Genomic DNA, 23,102 nt, shown 5'->3' with positions numbered 1-23,102 from the left:
AACCAACAGCTGTCTGATAGAGTGTGACATCAAAGTGATCTCCAGCATCATGAAGACTCAACTTCAAACCTGTCTCCATTGGAGTAGCAATAGGCTTGCAGTCTTCAAGGCCAAATCTCCGCAACAATGTTTCAATATACTTTGTCTGACACAAAGCAATACCTCCATCACACTGCTTAAATTGTATCCCCAAATAATGATGCAAATGCCCCTGATCTGACATCTCAAAAGAGGCATTCAAATCAGCCTTAAAATCAGCAATATGACTCTTATTTGGTCCTGTGAGCAGCATGTCATCGACATAGAGAGCAATGATTAGATGTACACCATCCACACGTTTAACATACAAAGTGCTTTCTGTTGGACTATTCTGAAACCCATGTGCAGTCAAATATGCATGTATTTTTTCATACCAAGCTCGTGGAGCTTGCTTTAAACCATATAAAGCCTTTTTTAACCTGCACACTTTGTTTTCCTGCCCTCTTTGAACAAAACCACGAGGCTGCGATACATACACCTCCTCATGCAAATCTCCATTTAAGAACGCAGTCTTTATGTCCAGCTGATGTACATTCCAACCATTATGAGCTGCTAATGCACAGATGCTACGAACAGTGGTCATACGACATGTGGGAGCAAAAGTCTCATCAAAATCAATGCCCTTCTCTTGAGCATAACCTTTTGCAACAAGCCTAGCCTTATGGCGATCCACTGTGCCATCAGGCTTACGCTTCAATTTGTATACCCACTTAGTGCCAATGGCCTTCTTGCCAGGGGGCAAGTCACATAAAGACCATGTACCATTCTTCATAATAGCATCGTATTCTGCTTGCATAGCAGCCATCCAATTTTCTGAACTTTGTGCCTCATCAAATGAAACAGGCTCACTTTCATCGCACATACTAGAAACAGCCAATGCATAACAATCTGACGCATAAGAGGCACCATGAGAGCCAGAACGAGTGCGACTAGACAAAGGGGCATCCAACTTGCTGTCACGCAAAGTCTGCACCAGCCATCTAGGCATATTCCTAGAGCCCTCAATCTCTTGTCTCTCATCCTCAAGTGCATCATGCACATCTGCATCAGATATAGGCTGATCTGTGCCATCATTTAAAACCTGCATAGGCTGAAAAACTGCCTCATGAGGTATTGCACTTGACTGTGCACCACTGAAAAGAGGCAACAATGTATCATAGACATCACGTGAGCTGATATCTGTCTCCTTAGTACATGAAACCAAGGGCTGAACTGCATCTTCCACAAATACAACATCACGGCTAACCAAAATGCGCTTTGTCTGTGGATGATACAAACGATAGCCTTTGCTCTCAGCACTATATCCAACAAAAATACATTTGACAGCTTTGTCATCCAATTTTCTGCGATGTTGCACAGGCACTAATGCATATGCCAGGCAACCAAAAACACGTAAATGGCCAACAGATGGCTTGCGGCCATGCCAAGCCTCATATGGAGTGACAACCTGTAATGCTTTGGTGGGACACCTGTTTAGTACATAAGTGGCACACATGACAGCCTCAAGCCAAAAACCATGTGGTAGACTTTGACTCTTAACCATACATCTTGCCATTTCCATGAGAGACCTGTTTTTTCTCTCAGCCACACCATTTTGCTGTGGTGTATACGGCACTGTACATTGGTGTTTTATCCCACGCTCAGCCAGAAATGCATTAAATTCTGAAGACATATACTCCCCCCCTCGATCTGAACGGAGGGTGCCCATCTTACTTTCTGACACATTTTCAGCCATAACCAAAAACTGTTTGAAGCACAAAAACACTTCGGACTTTGCCTTCAAAGGATATACCCATGCATGCCTGGTAAAATCATCAATGAAAGTCACGAAGTAAAGGTAGTTTCCAAATGATGGAGTTTGCATGGGACCACAAACATCACTGTGAACAAGCTGCAATCTGCGTTCAGCTCTCACTGATCCATCTTTGGGAAAGGAAGCACGCTGCATTTTACCCAATATGCAGCCCTCACAAACATGCTTGACAGGTGCCTCAAGCTTAGGCAAAGAAGACACCATTTCAGATTTCTGCAGGCGCAGCAAACTTGCAAAATTCAGATGACCAAAACGTGCATGCCACAGTTTTGCATTTGAAATAGCCTGCGTATCCATAATAGCACATGCTGAATCCTCTACACATTTGCCATCCATATTGAGCTTATACAGCCCTCGACATAGTGAACCAGATGCAACAATGATGTCACCACAAGAGAGATCATGAACAGTACATCTGTCATCCACAAATTTTACAACCAAACCTGTTTTGGCAAATGCGGAGACTGACAGCAGATTCTTTTTGATCCCTGGCACATACAATGCATCAAAAAGTGTAAAGGTGTTGCCATTTGCAACATTCAGCACAATCTGTCCAACTCCTTTAACGGGATAAGAGGAGTTATTGGCACAAGTGACAGTATTCCCTGTGGGAGCAGACTCAAGGAAAGTGAATAAACTGCGCTGCGAGGTGATATGCTTAGTGGCACCACTGTCAAAGTACCATACATCTGAATCTACTGCAGACATACATGTGTCATGCAAAGATGGGTCATAACTGCACTGCGCATTGAATGCCCATTCTGTATCTAGCACAACATTAGCAGATTCATTGTTAGAAGGAGAGGCATCTGCAACAGCCATACCAGCCTCTTTCTTCTTAGCCTCTTTCGCAGCCAGCTTAGGACACGCTTTGATGACATGATCATTTCCCTTACAGTACTTGCAAAATGTCTTCTGTTTGTCACCCTTCTTCTCATCTTTGTCTTCCTTCTTTGGTTGCGCAGCATTTGCAGATTTCTGCTTACTAGAAGAAAAGCCAGCTTTACCTTTCCCGCTTCTCTGACTAGCACCGAAAGCTTGATCTGCGACACGCATACTATTCCTGTTTTGCCTTGACTGGTCTTCTTGCAGCAAAACAGAAACTAACTCCTCAAATGATAAGGCATTGGGATTGCCTTTCATCATCAAGCGAAGAGTGGAAGCAAAACCCTGATAAGAATCTGGTAGACCATTCAAAACAGTCTGCACAAGTGAACTGTCTGACAGGATTTCATCTGCAGAAATGAGCTGCTCTTTGAAATCCTTGATCTTTGTCAAAAAGCTATCCATAGAATCACCTTCGTTCATATGCTCATTCTCCAACTGTTTTCGGAGATAAGCAACACGAGCCTCATTTCTTGCCTGATACAATGTGGCAAGTACATCCCAAGCATCCTTAGAAGTCCTGCAGGAGCGAATATGTGGGATAATGGTACGTTTGACAGACAGCGCAATCAAGGCATGAGCCTGCGCATCTCTACCATCCCAACGAATCTGCTCTGCTGAAAGTGGTGGTTCTCGAACAGCTGCTACAGCACTTGTGCCTGCACCATCATCAACAGTACCTGTTTCTGATGTATTTGCAGCATTCCCAGCCACAATAGGACGTGCATCAATACCCTGCACAATATTCCATAACCCCTTTGCTACCAATACATGTCGCATCATATATGCCCACAATGGATAGTTGGTGCCATCCAACTTATCCTCAGCAGCCAACATGCGGAATACATCATTGTTGTCAGCCATGGCCAATGATTGTACTACTAGATGTAAATGCTGTCTGCAAGAGGTAAACCTGTATAAAATCGACCTGTGCTATATAGCACAGCCCAAAACAGACGAATGGGCACCTGTCCTGCAGATTTTAATCTTGACAGAAAATCTGCACAGTAGGACGATTTTGCCTGCGCAGTACTTGGAATGCAAAAACGGAGGGCGAAATGACTTCAGATCGAAATTCTGAAACGACCAAGCCCTACGGGCTCTCCCACAGCATATACTAACCTGCAGACGCTCGTGAAACCTCGTTGCAATCGGAGGAGATGAAGCGGCAGGTGCCGGTGATGCTGCCCGGGAGGAGGAAGCCTGCTCTGATACCAATTGTTGGAATTAGGGTTGCAGGAATGCACACACAACTTCAAGAAGATGAGGAAGCTTGAGCACAACACAGTAGTGTATTATGAGTGCCAAAAATGAAAGATGACAAGCCCTAGAAGATAATGGGCGTATATACAATGCACGGGGGAAAAAACCTCCTAGTGAGGGAAAAAGTGCCCCGGCGGTCCTAAGTGTGTTCACACACATCACTACTATAATATGGTAACATGCATCAGCCACATCCATGCCCGATTCTTTCTTTTTCTCCTTCTCTAGCCTTTTCTTGCACTCATTTATGTAGTGCCCTGGTTTCTTGCAATAGTGAGACTTGCCCTTATTTTTAGGCTTATCGCCTTCTTTCTTTGTATCCTTACCTGAGGATTCTGATTTTGGCTTATAGCCACCATGTGAAGAAGCTTTACCTTGGCCTTTTTTTATTGGCAACAACAAAAGCTTGTTTACGAACTCGCATAATAGATCTGTTTTGCCTAGACTGCCCTTCTTGCAAGAGTATTGAAACCAGCTTAAATGTAAGGAAATTTGGATGTCCCTTCATCATGAGTCTAAGGGTAGAGGCAAAACTTTGATAAGAATCTGGCAATGCATTGAGAACTGTGGGCACCAATGTACTATCAGGATATATCTCATCCATACTAGCAAGTTGCTCCTTAAAATCTTTGATCTTGGTCAAGAAGTTGTTCATTGAGTCTCCCTCATTCATGTGCTCAGACTCCAACTATTTGCGTAGATATCCAACGCGTGCTTCATTGCACACCTGGTATAATGCAGCAAGTGCATTCCATGCCTATTTTGAAGTCTTACATGACCAAATATGAGGAATAATGGTTTGCTTCACATAAAGTGCAAGTAATGCATATGCCTGTGCATCTCTTCCATCCCATCTCGTTTGAGTAGCAGTGGGAGGTATTAGTGGTGCATGTGAAGGAGCCACATCTATATCAGATTCTACTTTAGATGTACCTGCAGCACCTGGTTGCACTGGTGGTTATGAAATAAGACGAGTTTCACTACCATTGACCACATTCCAAAGGCAGTACATGCCTCATCATATAGGACCACAATGGGTAGTTAGTCCCATCAAGTTTGTCCTCAGTAGAGACAACATGTTGAATACATCACTACTGCCAGCCATGACTTTCTACAAAATGCAAAATCTTTTAATACACTGCAAGACTCAGTATTCACTAAATGCAACCCTGGATGGCTGCCAACTGACTGAATCGCCTGCAAATTGTATGAAAAATAACACAGAGTAGAGAAGAGAGTGTTACTGGCAAAAGTATGACGGTCAATGTTGTTGAATACAGTATAGATACTGCTGCACACTAAATCTTTACCACTACACAGCCCAAACACCCAAAATCGAGCAGAACCAATCTGAAATGACGCCTCTCCATAACATCTTCAAAAACCTTGCAGGCGGTGCCCAAAATGCACCCAAATCGTGCCGTGGACCTCGAAAATTTAGTATACTTCGTATACAGCACACTACAGTATATACCTTCTTCTCCTAAGAGGGTATCTCAATCGGAGATAGAAAAACACGGTCGTGAAGAGGGAGGCAGACTACTAGATCAAGTGTTTAAGGAAGCTAGCTATGATACCAATTATTGGAATTAGGGTTAGGGTTGCAATAATGCACACACACAAGATAGAGAAGCTTGAGAGAACACAAACTCACTAGATTAGAATCAACAAATGTGTGCTAGATATTAAAGATAAGTACACACCCCAAAATGAGTAGATAAGAGGGTGTACATACGCACGGGGGAAAAAACCTCCTAGTGAGGGAAAAAGTACCCTGGCGGTCCTAAGTGTGTTCACACACATCACTACCATATAATGCTACAATGACATGCTTCCCACATGCCCTAGTGAGGAGAAGATTTCAGCCTTCAAGGCTGAATTAAATGGCGGTCCTAAGTGATGTGTTCACACACATCACTATCATATAATGCTACAATGACATGCTTCCCACATGCCCTAGTGAGGAGAAGATTTCAGCCTCTAAGACTGAATTACATGTGTGCCATTTGCGATGACACATTCAGGCTCATTACATTATTAGTTGCTACATAATTTATGTAACGTGGTGATGGTATTGTGATGTTATAATCAAAGTACATGTAGAGAGATTACTTACATTGAAGACTGTAAGCATGTTTCTATACTAGTAGAGAGATAAGTACTAGGCTCAATCTTCAAGATGTAGGTGAACCATTTGATGCATTCTTTATCAACGGGCTATTGGGTGCCTCATCTATCTCTGCAATATGAGGCCAAACAATCAATTTGGGGTCTCCTAGTTAAGCAAGTTAATGCATATTTCTGAGAGTATAAGCATCGAGATAGGTTGCCAAGCAATTATATCAATACTTGTAAGGTACTTGGGCTATTCTATGTTAAGAAAGGTGATAATCAGCTACATGCTTTCACTAATTTTGATTGGGCTAGATATTATGACACGTAAGTTTCCACTAGTGGCTTTTGCTTTAATCTCAGTGATTCATGTATGTCATGGCTTAGAAAGAAGCAGCCAATGGTAGCCACTTTCTAGCTATGAAGCTGAGTGCATGATAGCTTTTACCAAAATGACTGTGGAGTGAGTATAGCTCATATGCTTTTTGGTAGATCTTGGTGTTGTGTAGCAGTTCCCACCTCCATCTTCACTAAGAGCAAAAGAGTGCATTAGCCACTATTGCAAGAGGAACCTAATGTTTTATGCTCGCACAAAGCACATTGAAGTGCATTATCATTATATCATGGAGAGATTGATTACATAAGAGAAGAGATTAGCCTAGCTTATTATGTCTCTACACATGATAGTATGTGAAAGATATGTTCATAAAGGCTCTCTCACAAGAGGTCTCTAGACACAACAATGTGGCAAATATGTTCACAAGGCTCTCTCACAAGAGAAGTTTGAAGCTTTTTACAAATCTTTGGGCTTATTGCTATTTGGAAATTGATTAGTCACATGATCCCTATACATGTTCACATCATCACTCTATAGGATGGATCCCTGTACATGTTCACATCATCACTATAGGGTGGATTTGTATTTATATGGTAGTGATGTGCGGATGTAGGTTAATAAAAAGCCGGGGTACTTTTTTCCTCCATAGGAGGTTTTTCCCCCGAGCGTGTATATACACTCTTATGAGTGAATGTGTAAGTGACCTTATCATGTCACATCACTTCATTTGTACTCACTCATTCTCATCAATCTACTTTCAGTGTTGTGCTTCTTTCTATCTCTACTTGCTTGCTACATCCTAATGTGTTGTGCTTCTTTTTATCTCTACTTGCTTGCTACATCCCTGTGTGTGTTACTACTTTGTCTTCACTCCAACCCATGTAATTTGAAGACTTCTTTCAAGAAGATTTTGTAACACATCACTGTGAGTCTTCTTTGTGAGGATCACATAGGTGACCTTAGTTAATTTGTCCACCACTACTAAGATAGATTCATACCCTACATTGATGTGATTGGAGATAACCCTATAATGAAATCCATTCTTATGAACTCCCATTTCATCATATATCTAAGGGATGTAACCTTCCAAACATCCTTCTAAGCATTTTGACTTGCTTAGCTTTTGACACTATGACATATGAGACATTAGCATACATAATGTAACACATGTCTTTTGAGTTGATGCTGCTAAAAGAGACTTTTCTTTACTGATATGTAGGCTTTATATAGCCTAGGTGTCTTGCAACGAGACTAAATTGAGCTTTAGTCAGAATCCTTCTCTTTATTTTGATTTGGAATGCATGGTCGATTATTGTAATACAAGCATCCTTCCTCTATCGTATACCCTTGCACTTTCTTTAACTTCTGGGGAGTTTTGCTCTCCTACATGAGTAAAGCAATGATGGGTGCAAAGAAGCTATCCTAGTCGATCTTTTCTCTTACTTCCCTTAACAAGGGTTTTGAGAACACTAATATTGTAAGGAAGGAGACCTTCTTGCAAAGAACATCGATAGCCACGTTCTCTTTTCTTGGTCTATACATGATTTCAAAATGAAACGCTTGAAGAGTTTGTATCCATCTTCTTTAGCGCTCATAGAGACCACCTTAGGTAAATATCCATTTTAGGCTCTTAAACTCAGTAATCATTAGTGTGAATCTTTAACCTAGGAGATAATGTCTCTATGATTTTAATGCATAGACTATTGCAAGTAACATCAAATCATGGATGGCATCTTCCTGGACTCATACACCACTACATGGCCTATGGTAAACCACTAGCATCAGCAGTGAGAGAGCAGTGAGACCACTTTAAAAGGCTTACTGAATCTAGTACCTTAAGAGAAGGACTAGTTACATGAGCAACTTTCAATTAATTTGACACATGGGGGTCCATTGAAAAGGAGAATTCTTTTTTAGTAGGATATCTAGGCATATCATATCGAGTTATGAAAATTCTATACCATCCTATTAGCCCTAAGAATCCTCTGACTTCTCTAATTGTCTTGGGTTTTGGTTAATCTATCACATCTCGAACCTTGACAAGGTTAGCAAAATCCATCTTTTGAGATAACAGAACCCAAGTATTCTACTCAATCTATAAAGAAAGTTCACTTACTCTTTTTAACAAAGAGCTTGTGCTTCCTTAGAATCTTTTGAGATAACAAAACCCAAGTATTCTACTCGGTCTATAAAGAAAGTTCACTTACTCTTTTTAGCAAAGAGCTTGTGCTTCCTTTGAATCTTTTGAGATAACAAAACCCAAGTATTCTACTCGGTCTGTAAAGAAAGTACACTTACTCTATTTAGGAAAGAGCTTGTGCTTCCTTTGAATCTTTAGTGCTTTTTGTGCATGCATCCCATGGTCACAAGCATTCTTAGAATACACCAAGATATCATCAAAGAAAACCATCTAACTGTTCTTTGAAGATTTCATGCATATGAGACGGCTGAAAGTGGACTTTTGTCAACCCGAATGGCATCATTGTGAACTCATAGTGTCCATATTGAGTATTGAAAACTAAAACATCATATTAATCCTGATCTGATAGTTATGAGACTTTAGATCTATCGTTGTAAAGTGGACTCTTTCTCGGAGCACATCTAGCTCTGATGGTACTCAAATTACTTGTGCTGGATCTAGCTCTCGATTCACTAAAGTGGAATCTTTCTCAAAGCGATGACTAATGTACACAGAGACTCTGCCCAATCCATTAGAAACACTAGTGAGAGCTCATCCATCATTTCCTCTTCTAACCAGTGCTCTAAAGGTAGCTTTGTTGTAAAGCTAATAACAAACAAAGTTTTTTTATTTTAATTTTAAAGCAAAGCGATTTGTGAGCCTGAATAGCTCTATGGATGGTCTAAAATATATTTGAGAAGATATACAAAGGGAACAAGATCAACCCCAAAGGTGAAAGTAAGCCTTCTTTCATCCATGATTCATACATGAGGACATTGCCCTTGTTCCAAAGAACAAAAGCCAACCTAAGTAAATCCCTCAAGGTCATATGCAATCATACATGTTGCTTCTATCTCAACACAATGATGCTGATAGGATGACCTTATCCCTTGAGGTCATATGCAATCATACATCTTGCTTCTATCTCAACACAATGATGCTGATAGGATTACCTTATCCCTTGAGGTCATATGCAATCATACATGTTGCTTCTATCTCAACACAATGATGTGTCGATAGGATGACCTTATCCCTCAAGGTCATATGCAATCATGTTGAAATTTGAGCATAATGATGAGCTAAGGTGGATCATACACTAGAATCAACATGATTAACAAAATGATTAAGAAATAATTAAGACGTAATTAGTGAATAATTAGCAGATAGATTAATGTAGGCATGGATACTCAAAAACCAGCAAATTCTCATTAGGGCTATGCCTCAATTTATAGTGTTTACATCAAGCATCAAATCCCATTGATTTCTCCATGATTCACTCCCAGAATATCTCCACCTTTTGCCTGATTCTCTCCACCTCTTCTCTTTTCCCTGAATATCTCCCAGAATATCTCCACACTCCTAAATTCCCTCATGCTACCCATTATTCTCTCCCAGTAGATTCTTCTCACCTTTTCACAGGTTCTTTCACAATTACATCTTCTCTTTTACAGCCTCTATCCAAGAGCTTGTTCCCACACACACCCTATTCACTTGTATATTTCAACACCTCCCCTCAAGTGAATACTCCTAGTACACCTAGACCCTATACCAAATTTGTCTCCCCTTACTTGGAAGTCCGCGACCAGTGTCTACTCCTCCCCTCAAGTTATCTCAGCACACCTGGACCCTGTATCAAGTTTCTCTCTTACTTGACAGCCCGCGACCAGTGCCTCAAGTCCCTAAACTCCATAGTCCTTGACACTCTCTCTCTCTATGTGTCCAAGGCTACTATAAGTGCCCGCGACCTTGACTAAAGTGCTCACACATACATCTACCACTTGGCCTACATCATCAGTGGCTCAGAGGTGGTTTTACTTTATTGGGGCAGGTTACATTGGGTTGTGGGGTCTCTCTCTCTCTCTCTCTCTCTCTCTCTCTCTCTCTCTCAGAGATTTTTACATGGCTCCTCACTCTTTGGAGCCTCACATCTTCTCTTTTCTTCAGTCTTCTTCTCGTGGCAGCATCTCTTCACGTGTCCGTCTCTTCTTCCAGTCTTCTCGGGGCAGCTTCTCTTCTTGTGGCAGCTTCTCTTCTCGTGTCCATGTCTTCCTTCAGGTCTTCTTCTCGGTGTGGATCCTCTTCTTGGGAAGAGATATTCTTCTTCTTTCATGGCTGGGGCCATGAGCTCGTCCGTCAGGTCATTTTGCTCCATGTGAGCAACATGTTTCAATGTTTTGCTGACAGTTCCTTTGGGTTTTTGATGTTTATATTTTGTCATTATGCAATGCAAACCCAAATTTATGCGGGAGGTCTTACCTCTTGCCTTAATCTGGACAAGGGCAGTGTCTGTTCCCATTTTTACACTGATAAAATGTGCCCAATACATAATGCGTATAGCATTCATTCTTATGCACATTCCAAATGCAATTCTGGCTGTGAATAATCTTGAATTTGAGTGAGATTTATAGGCATTAACCAAGGGTTGAATGCAAAATGATGATTTTCACAAATTTATCAGCACAATTTTCCCAGAAATTACACTAAATTGAGAGTAACCAATTTGTACGGGATGGTTGGAGTATCAAACCAACTCCGATTTGAAATCTGAAGTTATAGGGATCTGTATCAGATACCTAATGGTTAATTTGAACCCTCAATTGCACCAAAGTACAGTGATTAGTACTGATTAATCACTGATTAGCAAATTAATGCTCTGGTTTGTGTGCAGAAAACAGAGTATGCGGGGAGCCCAGATCTGGTGCCTTCCACTTCAAATGAGCTCAAATGCTTTGAAAGGCATCAATAGCAATGAGTCTAGTAGAGGATTAAGCCAAGAAACACAAGATTTGACCAAATAATGAAAGCTTAATCTCTGTTTTACCAAAGTCACCTGCAGATTTGATGAAGAGCTTTGATCTCTCTGTAGACTTGATGAAATTGATTTCTGTCTTCACCAGCTTGTAGAGCATGCTTGATTACCCTTTGTGCTAAGAGGAATTGAAGACATTTGAACTGAGCAAAGAGCAATCTTCATTCTTCTGCAGAAAAAACGCGCCGGCGAAATTACTGATTTCTGCTTCGTTTTTGCGCCGTTTGCTTCGCCGTCTTGCTGAGCTTGAAGATGGAGATGTTAGCTACCTTGACCTAGAAGCTTGTGACCTAATTTGTAGTGTGCTAAGTGCTAGAGACCCTCCACTGGCTGGGGGTGAAGGGGAAGAGTGAAAACTCACTAAAACTGATTTTTTTTGCTAATTATCTTACTAATCTTGATTAATTCACTAATGGGCTCATAAATCTAGTTGATTCTAGGTATGGCTCTGATACCATGTTGAAATTTGAGCATAATGATGAGCTAAGGTGGATCATACACTAGAATCAACATGATTAACAAAATGATTAAGAAATGATTAAGACGTAATTAGTGAATAATTAGCAGATAGATTAATGTAGGCATGGATACTCAAAAACCAGCAAATTCTCATTAGGGCTATGCCTCAATTTATAGTGTTTACATCAAGCATCAAATCCCATTGATTTCTCCATGATTCACTCCCAGAATATCTCCACCTTTTGCCTGATTCTCTCCACCTCTTCTCTTTTCCCTGAATATCTCCCAGAATATCTCCACACTCCTAAATTCCCTCATGCTACCCATTATTCTCTCCCAGTAGATTCTTCTCACCTTTTCACAGGTTCTTTCACAATTACATCTTCTCTTTTACAGCCTCTATCCAAGAGCTTGTTCCCACACACACCCTATTCACTTGTATATTTCAACAAATCATACATCTTTCTTCTATGATCATGTCCCAATCTCTCATTTTCCCTTGTACTTTTAGTGAGTATGCTTTATGTCATGCGTAACTTAATCTTTACAAGCTCAATAACTATTAAAGGAGGAAGTAGGATGTATATTGAGGGGAGGAAGTAGGATGTATAATTATAATCAACCTTGAACATGGCTATTCCAAGGAGCCTTGCCCTTATTATAGAATGAGAATAATGATTTTAAAGATGAGAACTTTAGCCTTGTCCTCGTTATAGAATGAGGATAATGATTTTGAAGATGAGAACTTTAGCCTTGTCCTCGTTATAGAATGAGAATAATGATTTTGAAGATGCTAGTCGTATAAGGAGATTGATTTAGAAGATGTTAGTTGAGCGGCTATTCCAAGCATGAGAACTTAGCCTTGTTCTTGATTATTAAGTGGAGGAGGTAGGATTTTTAAATGAGAAGTTGTTAGTTGAATGGATATTCCAAGCATGAGAATTTAGCCTTGTTCTTAATTATTAAAGGAGGAGGAGGAGGAGGGATTTTGTAAATAAAAGAGCAAAAGTTAGTATAAAAAAGAAGATATAGTAAATGGAAAGAAACATGAAAGATATTCAAAATCCAATTTTCAAAAAAGTAAAGAAAGTGACCAATAGAAATGAACGGGATCTTACCTTGAATTACTATGAAAAAGAAGAGAACAAAATAATAAAGTGGCAAAAAGGTGTCTTAATAGATGTTCAAACAAGATTGTTGGTAATACTAGTGCAATAGTAATCATACAGCTAATCTTGTGTTGATGCATGTCTAGAAGGCGTGCAGGATTATCCCATATGTGGAACCATGGGAAGTTGAAGAGCCATATATAGGCTAGAGTGGCACCTTATTATAGGCATCTTCCTCGACGCATTGTTTTAGGGAGGGTTGGTGGGGTTGGAGATGGGAACCATGCCCTCTCATGGGGGTGCTTAGTTTACAGTTTCTTGTGATTTGGCTTTGTCATGGGTGCATATGCAAGCTATAAGTTTTCTACATGATATCAAAGCATGGTTTGATGGATCCTTGGGCTGCTTCCTCTCATGTTAGTCATGTGGTATGATTGGAGGGGGGTGTTGGAGTGGTAAATCACACAACTAAAATTCATGGCTGGAAGGTACATGTTGGATTAACCTATATGGATAATCATGGGAAGTGGAAGATCCTTATAGGCTAGAGTGGCACCTTGTCACAATCATCTCCTTGTTGGAGTGGTAAATTCACACAATTAATCTTGGGCTGATGCATGGCTGGAAGGTACATGTTGGATTAACTTATATGGGGAATCATGGGAAGTGGAAGAGCCATTTAGGCTAGAGTGGCACCTTGTCACAATCATCTCCTTAGGGCTCATTGTTTTGGGGAGGGGTGGTGGGGTAGGAGATGGGAGCTGATGGCCTCCCCACACCACGCGTTTGCATATATGCTAGAGTGGCACTTTCACACGGTCATATCCTTAGAGCTCATTGTTTTGGGATGGTGGGGTAGGAGATGGAAGATGGAGGCATCACCCACCACGCTCTCTCATGTGGGTGCTATTAGTTTACGGTCTCCTATTGTGTGCTATCATTGCCATGGGTGCATGAGTTGGCTACTATAGGTTTTCTACAAATACATGTGATTTGCATTGATAGAAATGTTGTTATATACATTAGTGTGTTTAAGTCACTAATCACAAGCTTATCTTCTTCATCCTCTTGTGGCCCAAATTTCACAAGCTTGCCATTGTCCATCTACTTAACCATTTGATAAAATCTTCTAGCCACATATTTCTCACACCTAGGTTCCAAATCTCACCAGAGGATTTTATCCAATTCGCGCTATGCTGTCCGTTTTTCATCGATTTGCGTTGATTGGTTTTTTCCTCCATTCTCCTTAACCGCATCGAATTGATGCAATATAAAGCATTAAGTCCACACCAAAGGAGCTGTTAAAGAGCCAAGAGTCAAGCCAAAGAGCAAAGAATAAGAGCCAAGAAGCATCCAACAATGCAAAGAAGGACACGACATCAACATGAAGCATGAAGTCAACAAGAAGGGATCTTCAATCAAGCAAAAGCAAGAAAATCTCAAGCAAGCAGCAGCACACTGAGTAATAGAAGAGTTACCAGCCACTACCTTAACCTAATCAGTTCATATGTTGTAAGCCACCAAATGTGTAGGTAAATCTATGTGTTTTTGTAAGCACGCTTGGCCACCTAAGAGTAGTCAGAGAGCACCTTCATCGGGGGAAGTGATGCAAATGTAAACACTCCTAACCACCTGAGAGTAGCTAGTCAAGCACCCACAGGGGGAGATGTTCTGCCAAATGTGTAGGCAAATCTATGTGTTTGTAAGCACGCTTTACTACCTAAGAGTAGCCAGAGATCACCCACAGGGGGAGATGTTCTGCCAAATGTGTAGGCAAATCTATGTGTTTGTAAGCACGCTTTACTACCTAAGAGTAGCCAGAGATCACCTAGGGGAAGTGATACAAATGTAAACACTCCTAATCACCTGAGAGTAGCTAGTCAAGCACCTCGGGGGGAGATGTTCCATGTCCAAGTCCAAATGTCAATCCACCTACCACTACATTAAGGGGGGTGAAGAAATTGTAAACCTCACATCCATGTCCAAGTCCAAATGTCAATCCACCTACCACCTACATTAAGGGGGGTGAAGAAATTGTAAACCTCACATCTGACCACCTTGTGTAGCCTAATATGGCAACAAGGGAGGTTGTTGATAAATGTAGTGCCATTGAGCACAAGAATTGATAGGGAGTGAGTATGAGTTGTCCAAATAAAGTACAAGCCTAGCAAGCAGCCACATGAGCAAAGGTGGAATTATCCCACATGAGCTAGCAAAGCCAATGTTATACCCACCCTTATAAAAAGGGGTCATTTCAAGTAATGAAACATGAAGCAAGCTCTCAAGCCTCTTTATGAGTATAAGTCTCAATATTATAGCCTAATTGTGCTCCAGTCTAAGCTTCATTAGTTTAGCAGTCAATCATCATGTTCATGCTTAGGTATCACCCACCTTAGATTAGCTTAATTACTAAATTAATATAGAATTAGCACTAATAACCATAGCCATGCACATACATATAGTACCCATGTATCTTCAATATTATAAGCCTAATTGTACTCCAGTAGTCTAAGCTTCATTAGTTTAGCAGTTAATCATCATGTTCATGCTTAGGTATCACCCACCTTAGAATAGCTTAATTACTAAATTAATATAAAATTAGCACTAATAACCATAGCCATGCACATACATATAGTACCCATGTATCTCAACAACTTTTGGGCCAATCATTCTTACCCATGTTGCTAAGAACCTTTGGAGATTATCCAACATTGTTTATGGGAATGTACACATGCAAGAATTATTTGGTATGGGATAGGCAGCATGGTTGGAAGATATGTATCATTTAGTATGGGACATACTGAATTTTACATAATCATTTGGTATGGGACAAACATAATCATTTGGTATGAGAATGTACACATGCAAGAATCATTTGGTATGGGATAGGCATTATGGTTGGAAGATATGTGTCTTCCATCACCTAAATGGCTCAGAGTTCAATTGCCTAGCTCCACTCTATGCTATTCTATGGGGGAGAGAAGTTATGTAAAGAGTCATCACAATACATCACCACATAGTTCAGTGTTGCCACTTAGATGAGGTGTTAATCTCTGAGTTTAAGACTTGCCATACACAAATTGACAACAGTTTGAGAGACTATTGCCATCATTATTGTGTGAAATATATGAAGAGTCTATATGCTGTTATAAGAATATTATTTAAATGATTATTTGAATGAGAAATTCTATGTGCATAAAATGTGTGCGATAAGTAGATCGCAGGGCTAGTGTTGGCATTGGATGACTCTCCTCCAATTTTTGCGTGATGACCATATCCATTTTGGCATTGTGGGCAGCCATCAATTATTTAGGCTATTTACTTAGACTACATCTTTAGCTTAACTCAATTAGACCATTTTAGAGTAGTCAATTTACTTGATTCATTATAATACTTTAGCTTAGTGAAATACGAGGTCGATAATTGAATGTATGCAACAAAGGAAAAAGTAAAATTTTCTTAAAAATAGACCTCTCCAAAGTAGTATATTTTTACATATGATGGAATTCAACTAAACGGTCTATGAGCTAGGTTGTAGACCAACACTGTTCTAGTAATTTTAAGTATGAACTCGACTATATTCTGGTGTAAGACTAGAGAGTAACAGCCGTTTTGCAAGTTGCAGGCCTGTACTTACATATAGGGAGCTAAGACAGGCTGCGACATGCAAACATCTATAGAGAGTATCAGTTTATTTTATTGTTTTTATTGAATGGTTTAATTATTGAGAGAGAGAGAGAGAGAGAGAGAGAGAGAGAGAGAGAGAGAGAACTCTATTAAACATGATTATAGGAATTCTAGTTTCCTCGGATGAAGTTCTCCTTTCTTTCTATATTCTCTTTTCTCCTCCGATGAGATAATGTCTCCTTTCTATCAAAGAGATTGATTGTACCAAATTACTTTATATCTTAATAAATCATTGAAATACTCATGTGTGAGACTGGGTCTCACACATGGGGGGGCAAATTGGATCCAATATGGTGTCTATGTCTTTATGCTTTATTTTCTTGTAAATGGAAGTGAATTGAAGTGAAAATTTGATTATTTTGATTTCAATTTGTTCCACTGTGCAACATATGCATAGAGGTGATTGACTTGAATACATCCATCAAAGGCACTCTGTCACGTTTGAGGTGACGTTGTACATACTTTGATGGCCACTTGGACCAGAGTACAGCTTCTCTAGATCTCTTTCTTCTCTCAAACTTCTTGGGCCTTATCTTGATGCTTTCAACTACTTTATGGCTCTTCAAATTTCTATGCTTCATTGTTTTGAATGCTGTTTTTATACTTTGAATCTTTCGTTTTTCATACTTCTTTTGTTTTGAAGAAAGAACACAGGGTCACACACTCTTTCATCTCTCTGTGGAGAGAAAGAGAAAGCTAGTTCCAAACCCCAAACCCTAAACCCTAAATAGGTTGCAAGGCACAACCCTTGTCCCCATACCCTCATACTTAATAATAATATACACAAGTGTGCTTATTTTTATTTTAAAAAAGTAATAACCCAAAAAAACTCATAATTTTTGATGGAAGCGGCGAGAGTGCGCAGATAGCAGCGTGGAAGGATGGAGGAGAAGGTGGTGGTCGTGGGGCGTCCCGCGGACACCAACCAGATGAGCCTGGCTCACGAGGGACGAGTGTTCGACCGGCGGGAGGGCCGAGGCGGGCGGCTGAGCTGCACCCTGGTCACGGGCTTCCTGGGCAGCGGCAAGACCACGCTGGTGCGCCACATCCTTCACAACCGCGCCCACCTGCGCGTGGCCGTGCTCGTCAACGACTACGCCGACGCCGACATTGATTCCCTTCTCCTCCTCGACGCTCCCTCCCTCAACTCCGCCTTCGGCCTCCCTTCCGTCTCCCTCGTTAATGGTATCAAAAACACATCTGCTTGTGAAATCTCTCCAATATATCATGGACTCATTGTGCTTTCTCTCTTGTATAGGATGTGCATGTTGCAACATCAGTGGGAAGTTCAAAGAAGCGGTCGACAAGGTTATTCGTAGCAAACACAATTTTGACTATCTTGTAATCGAGGTGAGCCAAAGGATCACTCTGCATATGGATTGTTATAAATCATGGTAAATTTAGAAGTAGTGTTCCTGGTTTATACAACAAAGGAAGGGCTTACTTAATAATTACGAGAGGGTTTTGGGCCATTATATTCAATGTCATTGACTATCCGGATGAGTGTTGTCTTGGATGAGTGTTAGTCTTGGGCTCTACCTTTTGCATTTCCAAGGCATGTGAAGCAAACTACGATGGTGGGGAAATCAAGACAATCTTGCAAGGGGAGACGGATGCAGCGGGTTCGAATCTTGACTTTTGAAATTGAAGAAATACCGCACATTCTATTCAGGGAAATTTGAAGTGCAGCACTTTGAAACATGCAGGCACACCACCATATATGTCTTATTTACAACGTACTATGCCAAGTGGCTAATGGGGTTTGAACTTGCGACATCATGCTAGCCTTCTAGGTTATAGAACACCCTATCCAACTAAGCTAACTCTTTCTAGTAGGCCTTAAGCCTATGAAGGAGCATGACATTCATTCAAAACCTTTTGCCTCATGTTTGATAGCATGCATAGGCAATTGTCTTTCATGAGATAGCCTGCGCTACCTTAGAGCACCGCCTCCAGCCTCTACAAACTTTTTTTTTTGTGAAAACACTGCAAACACCCAAGAAGAGGAGGCTGCCTTTCGGAATCATGTATTCACCACCCCGGTGTTTGCTTTTTCGAGATTGATTTTGTTCGGATTGGATTGAGAACAAAGAGCTTTTTGTGGATACTTGGGAACAACCAAAATGGGACGGGCGAAAGGCGTACGGGACCCGGGTGCGAATTTCCGAAAAGCGACTGGCGCAAGGCTTACGGGATTCTTTTTTTTTTAAAAATTCCACGTCAGCAGCGTTCCCACGTGGGGGAACGGCAGGCTCGCGTTCCCTCTCCTGTTCCGCCACCGTTCCCTGCCGTTCCACGTTTTTTCGACCACCTCAGCGTTCCAGCCCCCGTTTCCAACGTTCCACTGGTTCAAGCGATGGGGGAACGCGTTCCACCGTTCCCAATGGGGGGAAACGGGGTTCCCATATATTACAATATATATATATATATACACTCACATATATGTATATAGCAACAAGGTGATGGCACTTATAAATACGAAACTTGCTGCGTTACCTTCTTTGCTGCCGCTCATGCCTCTTCTTCTTCGTTTTCTTGCCATCGCATTGTTGACTTAAGACACTTCCCTGCCTCGTAGGCCTTAGCATTTGTGCATATCTGCAGTCAACCGTTGTGAGTAGCACTCCATTGAGATCCAAAATTAAAGCTGGCCGTAATTGAAATGAAGGGCTGGTTGGATCCTCCCAGGCTCGATACATCTTTGCATTAGGATGTCTCACACTACCACCTACATAACATCTCTCAGTTCAGTTCTCTGATTACTCTCATGCTTTTCAAACAACTCTGATGTCTCACACTACCACCTGCATAACATCTCTCAGTTCAGTTCTCTGATTACTCTCATGCTTTTCAAACAACTCTGATGGTCAAGGTGGAAAGCATGTGGAAGCAATGGCATGTATGTCTAAAGCATGTCAAGCAGGCACAAAGAGTGGGGTGCACCATCATGGTGTACATCTTCATCGACAACAAATAAAGACTTAGATGGCATCATTGTATTAGCCTCTAAGGCTCTAGGAACATATTTGTAAATCCTAGATAATCACACCTATATTCGAAACCTTGTATGCCTAATGTTATAAAGGCATCCTATGTCCAATACCACCTATTCCATTCTTTCATAGTTAGTATTGAGGGGGGCCAATGATCAAAACAAGGCTTCCACCCTTGCTTAAGTGGTTTGCTTTTAAATGTTCCTTCAACATATTAAGGGACTAAGGTTATGTAGAAGGGGAAGAGAAGGGTGTGAGTGTGAATGGACTTAAGGTCCACTAGCTCACCTATTTAAAGGTGGAGCTAGGAGGCATTTTGTATTAAGCAAGGCCTAGTTGTATCGTGTCATGAATAATAGTGGGCGTGTGGTGTCCTGTGTCTCTTGGCAACCTTTGTCCACTCCTCCTTAACTTCTTTCTTCACTATTGCAGCCCACCCTCGTTCAATCTCCCTTTTGGTCTCCACAATGTCCTCGTGAAGCTTCACCTTGAGGTCTGCAACTTCAGAGAGGATGGAGGGATTGATTTCTCCTTCTTCCTTCTTGTGGTCTTGTATTTCTTTATCCAACCTGGCAGTCTCTTTTTCCATTCCATCTACCTATCTAGCATGTTGTTCTTTCATCTTGGCCATCCCTCTCATATTTTTGCCATCTCCCATTCGTGGTGATCTTCTTGGATAGTCAAAATTTCTTTCAACAGCTGAAGGCAGTCTTTGGTAGTCCATTTGGTTTTGTACTTGCATTGACCTGGGCATCAATCTTGTTGAGCACTTTTTTCAATTTCCCTTGCAATCCATCCCACCTGCTCGATCTGGTCATTTTTGGCTTGGGCTACCTTTTGCCTTTTTAGGCTCAAGGACACGGGTGAAGATGGGAGCCGGCCCGATGCGCGATGAAGTAAGGGTGGGAGTGGCTTTTGGTTGATGGTTAAGCCAATACTCTGGTGTTGGGACACACAGTATAGCAGGGGGCGATGACAGAGGCGGAAACAGGAGGCAAAGGGTGCAGGGTCTGTTAGAGGTCATCTCCTGTCTATTTGTATACACCAGGGCCTCTGTTGTGGGTGTGCCCGCCCGTATATCATTTTTCCACACTCCCCGTATTTTTTCCCTATTTTTTCCATTTTTTCCTAGTGGTTGGAGGGCTGCTAGGTGATGCCAGGAGCACCCTATTGCTGGCCGACTGGATCTACATCAGTCGTGGGCTGTAGGAGTGCTGGCCGACTTGCTTTGCTCAGGCGTAGGCATCTGTAGCTAGCCGACTGCTATTTTTCAGCAGTCGTGGGTATTTTCTCAGTCGTGGGCACCATCTGTAGCTGGCCGACTGCTCACATGGAGATGTATATATTGCCCCTCAGCCCCCACCACTTTCTCATTCAGTTTTTCGGGATCTTGTGTATAGAGAAGAGTTTACACACCTATCTCTCTGTGTTTCTTGTGCTGATTATTTTCTGCAGTCTACTTGCTCTTGTCTACCCAAGTTTGGTTGTCATTTCCGCTGCATATTCTGACATGGTATCAGAGCCGTAGGCTCTAGGAGATCTTGGGCGTTTTTCTAAGCAAGAGGGGGAGCAACAGGTTGCTGATCGGTGGACTGTTTCGGGCTGAACGGGAAGAGAAGGTGCAAGAGGAAGGCGGGCAAAGGGGCTGGACAGCCACTTGCATATTTTCAGATTTTCAGATTTTCAGATTTTTCCCACCCACCCACCCTTTCAGGTTACTCTCCGAGATGGCAGATTTACTCGAGATGGCTGAGAAGCACGTGAAGATTCCGACTCTCCCCACGTTCCCAGTGGATCGTCAGTTGGACGGGTCCAATTACGGCATCTGGAAGGTCATGATGGAGTCAGTTCTGGAGTCATATGATCTTGCTGATTTTATTATCATAGGGGTGCCACGGCCGGAAGCTGAGGAAGGGGAGTTATTATCGACGAGGAAGGACCGAGAGGCACAGGCACACATGTGGGACCGTGTCAACGCCAGGGTCCGGTCGTTTATATTCCTCAATTGCACACCACAGGTGATCAACCATGTGAAGCACATGACGCTAGCGAGAGGCATATGGGAGCACTTGGCTTCTTTGTACAACAGGGTGTCACCCATGAAGCGGATATCCTTGGAAGTGCAGATGCGGGTTATGAACCCTGCAAAGTCTTCGACGATGCGGGAACACATTAACAAGCTGCAGGCCCTTCAGCAGGAAGTCCTTCAAGCTGGGAAAGTGATATCATCCGAAGATATGGTCATCACGTTACTTTCCCACTTGCCTGGTCAGTATTCTGCTTTCTATTCCTCGTTGATCACAAGTGGCAGGCTCAGCACCATTACTTGGGAGGAGCTTGTGCCAATGGTCTTGGACTAGGAGGAACGTTTCACGAACCCTCCTCACGGCGGAGGTTCGGAGGCCTTAACTGGCCAACGGTCGAAAGGCCGTAATACCAACAAGGGCAAAGGGAAGGCTTCACCGGAGAAGTCTTCTGAGAAGAAGCCTGATCCAAAACGAGAGAAGCTGAAGGTCGAAAGATCGTGTAATGATTGTGGCGAGAAAGGCCACTACTGGAGGAAGTGCCCTAAGCGGACAGGGAAGAGTGCTGATTCCTCAGCCTCAGCTGCGAAGACTCCGGCATTTGGGCACTTGGAGATGGTGGACTCCGATGCTTCATCATCTTCGTTGGCTTCACCGCGAAGGATACCCGGGAATGGATCCTCGACAGTGGTGCTTCCAGGCACATGACTCCATCCCGTGACTTCTTTCTGGATCTGAAACGGCAGTCAGGTCGTATCTTTATTGGCGATAACTTCACTATTCCGATTCATAGTGAGGGCCGGATGGAGATTATTCCTGACGGAAAGGGGGGCAAGCATGCTTCTCGTGTTCTTTATGTCCCTGCTCTGGGCTTTCATCTTTTGTCAGTGCATGAGGTATGCAAGACTGGCTTTCGGGTGGAATTTGAGGAGCATTCAGTTGCTCTGAGGGACCGTGAGACAGGCAAAGTTGTTTGGGAAGGCGGTGTGGAGAATGGCATCTACAAACTCTCTGCACTCTCCTCATTGACAGGCTCTCAGGTCGGAGATTTGTGGCACTTTCGTTTTGGCCACTTAAATGTGGATGCTTTGCGGCGTGCCTTCCAGGACCAGATGGTGGTTGGCTTGCCAGATGTTGGTAGTAGGCAAGGACGCTGCAGTTCTTGCATACGTGGTAAGCAGCACAGGGAATCCTTTCCGAAGCAGGCTTCCAGGCGGGCTTCGAAACCATTGGAGTTGATTCACACTGACTTGTGTGGACCACAGTAGATACCATCCTTGGGAGGATCTCTCTACTTCATGCTGCTTGTTGATGATTGTACCAGATTCACGTGGGTCTACTTTCTTTCACAGAAGGACCAGGCTTTTGCTCGGTTCAAGGATTGGCACGTGAT

The 23,102-nt window shown here is 42.1% G+C and overlaps 1 protein-coding gene across 5 annotated transcripts in view; it reads left to right on the top strand.

Annotated features, from left to right (window-relative positions):
- The first annotated feature begins 17,516 nt into the window (after nucleotides 1-17,516).
- Nucleotides 17,517-23,102, top strand: part of LOC147631339 (uncharacterized) — a 43,816-nt gene continuing 38,230 nt past the window's right edge. For all 5 annotated transcript variants that reach the window (XR_015267564.1, XM_086809734.1, XM_086809735.1 and 2 more), the window contains exons 1-2: nucleotides 17,517-17,877; nucleotides 17,951-18,042. Coding sequence is in view for 4 of the 5 variants with exons in the window: in XM_086809734.1 (XP_086665860.1) it covers nucleotides 17,574-17,877; nucleotides 17,951-18,042 (396 nt within the window). In the remaining variant the exon portion in view is untranslated. The remainder of the gene's footprint in view (nucleotides 17,878-17,950; nucleotides 18,043-23,102) is intronic.

Source organism: Cibotium barometz, chromosome 15, assembly GCF_041138505.1.
Source record: "Cibotium barometz isolate CiBa-2024 chromosome 15, ASM4113850v1, whole genome shotgun sequence".
Classification (NCBI taxonomy): domain Eukaryota; kingdom Viridiplantae; phylum Streptophyta; class Polypodiopsida; order Cyatheales; family Cibotiaceae; genus Cibotium; species Cibotium barometz.
This window is presented reverse-complemented; position numbering and strand designations above follow the sequence as displayed.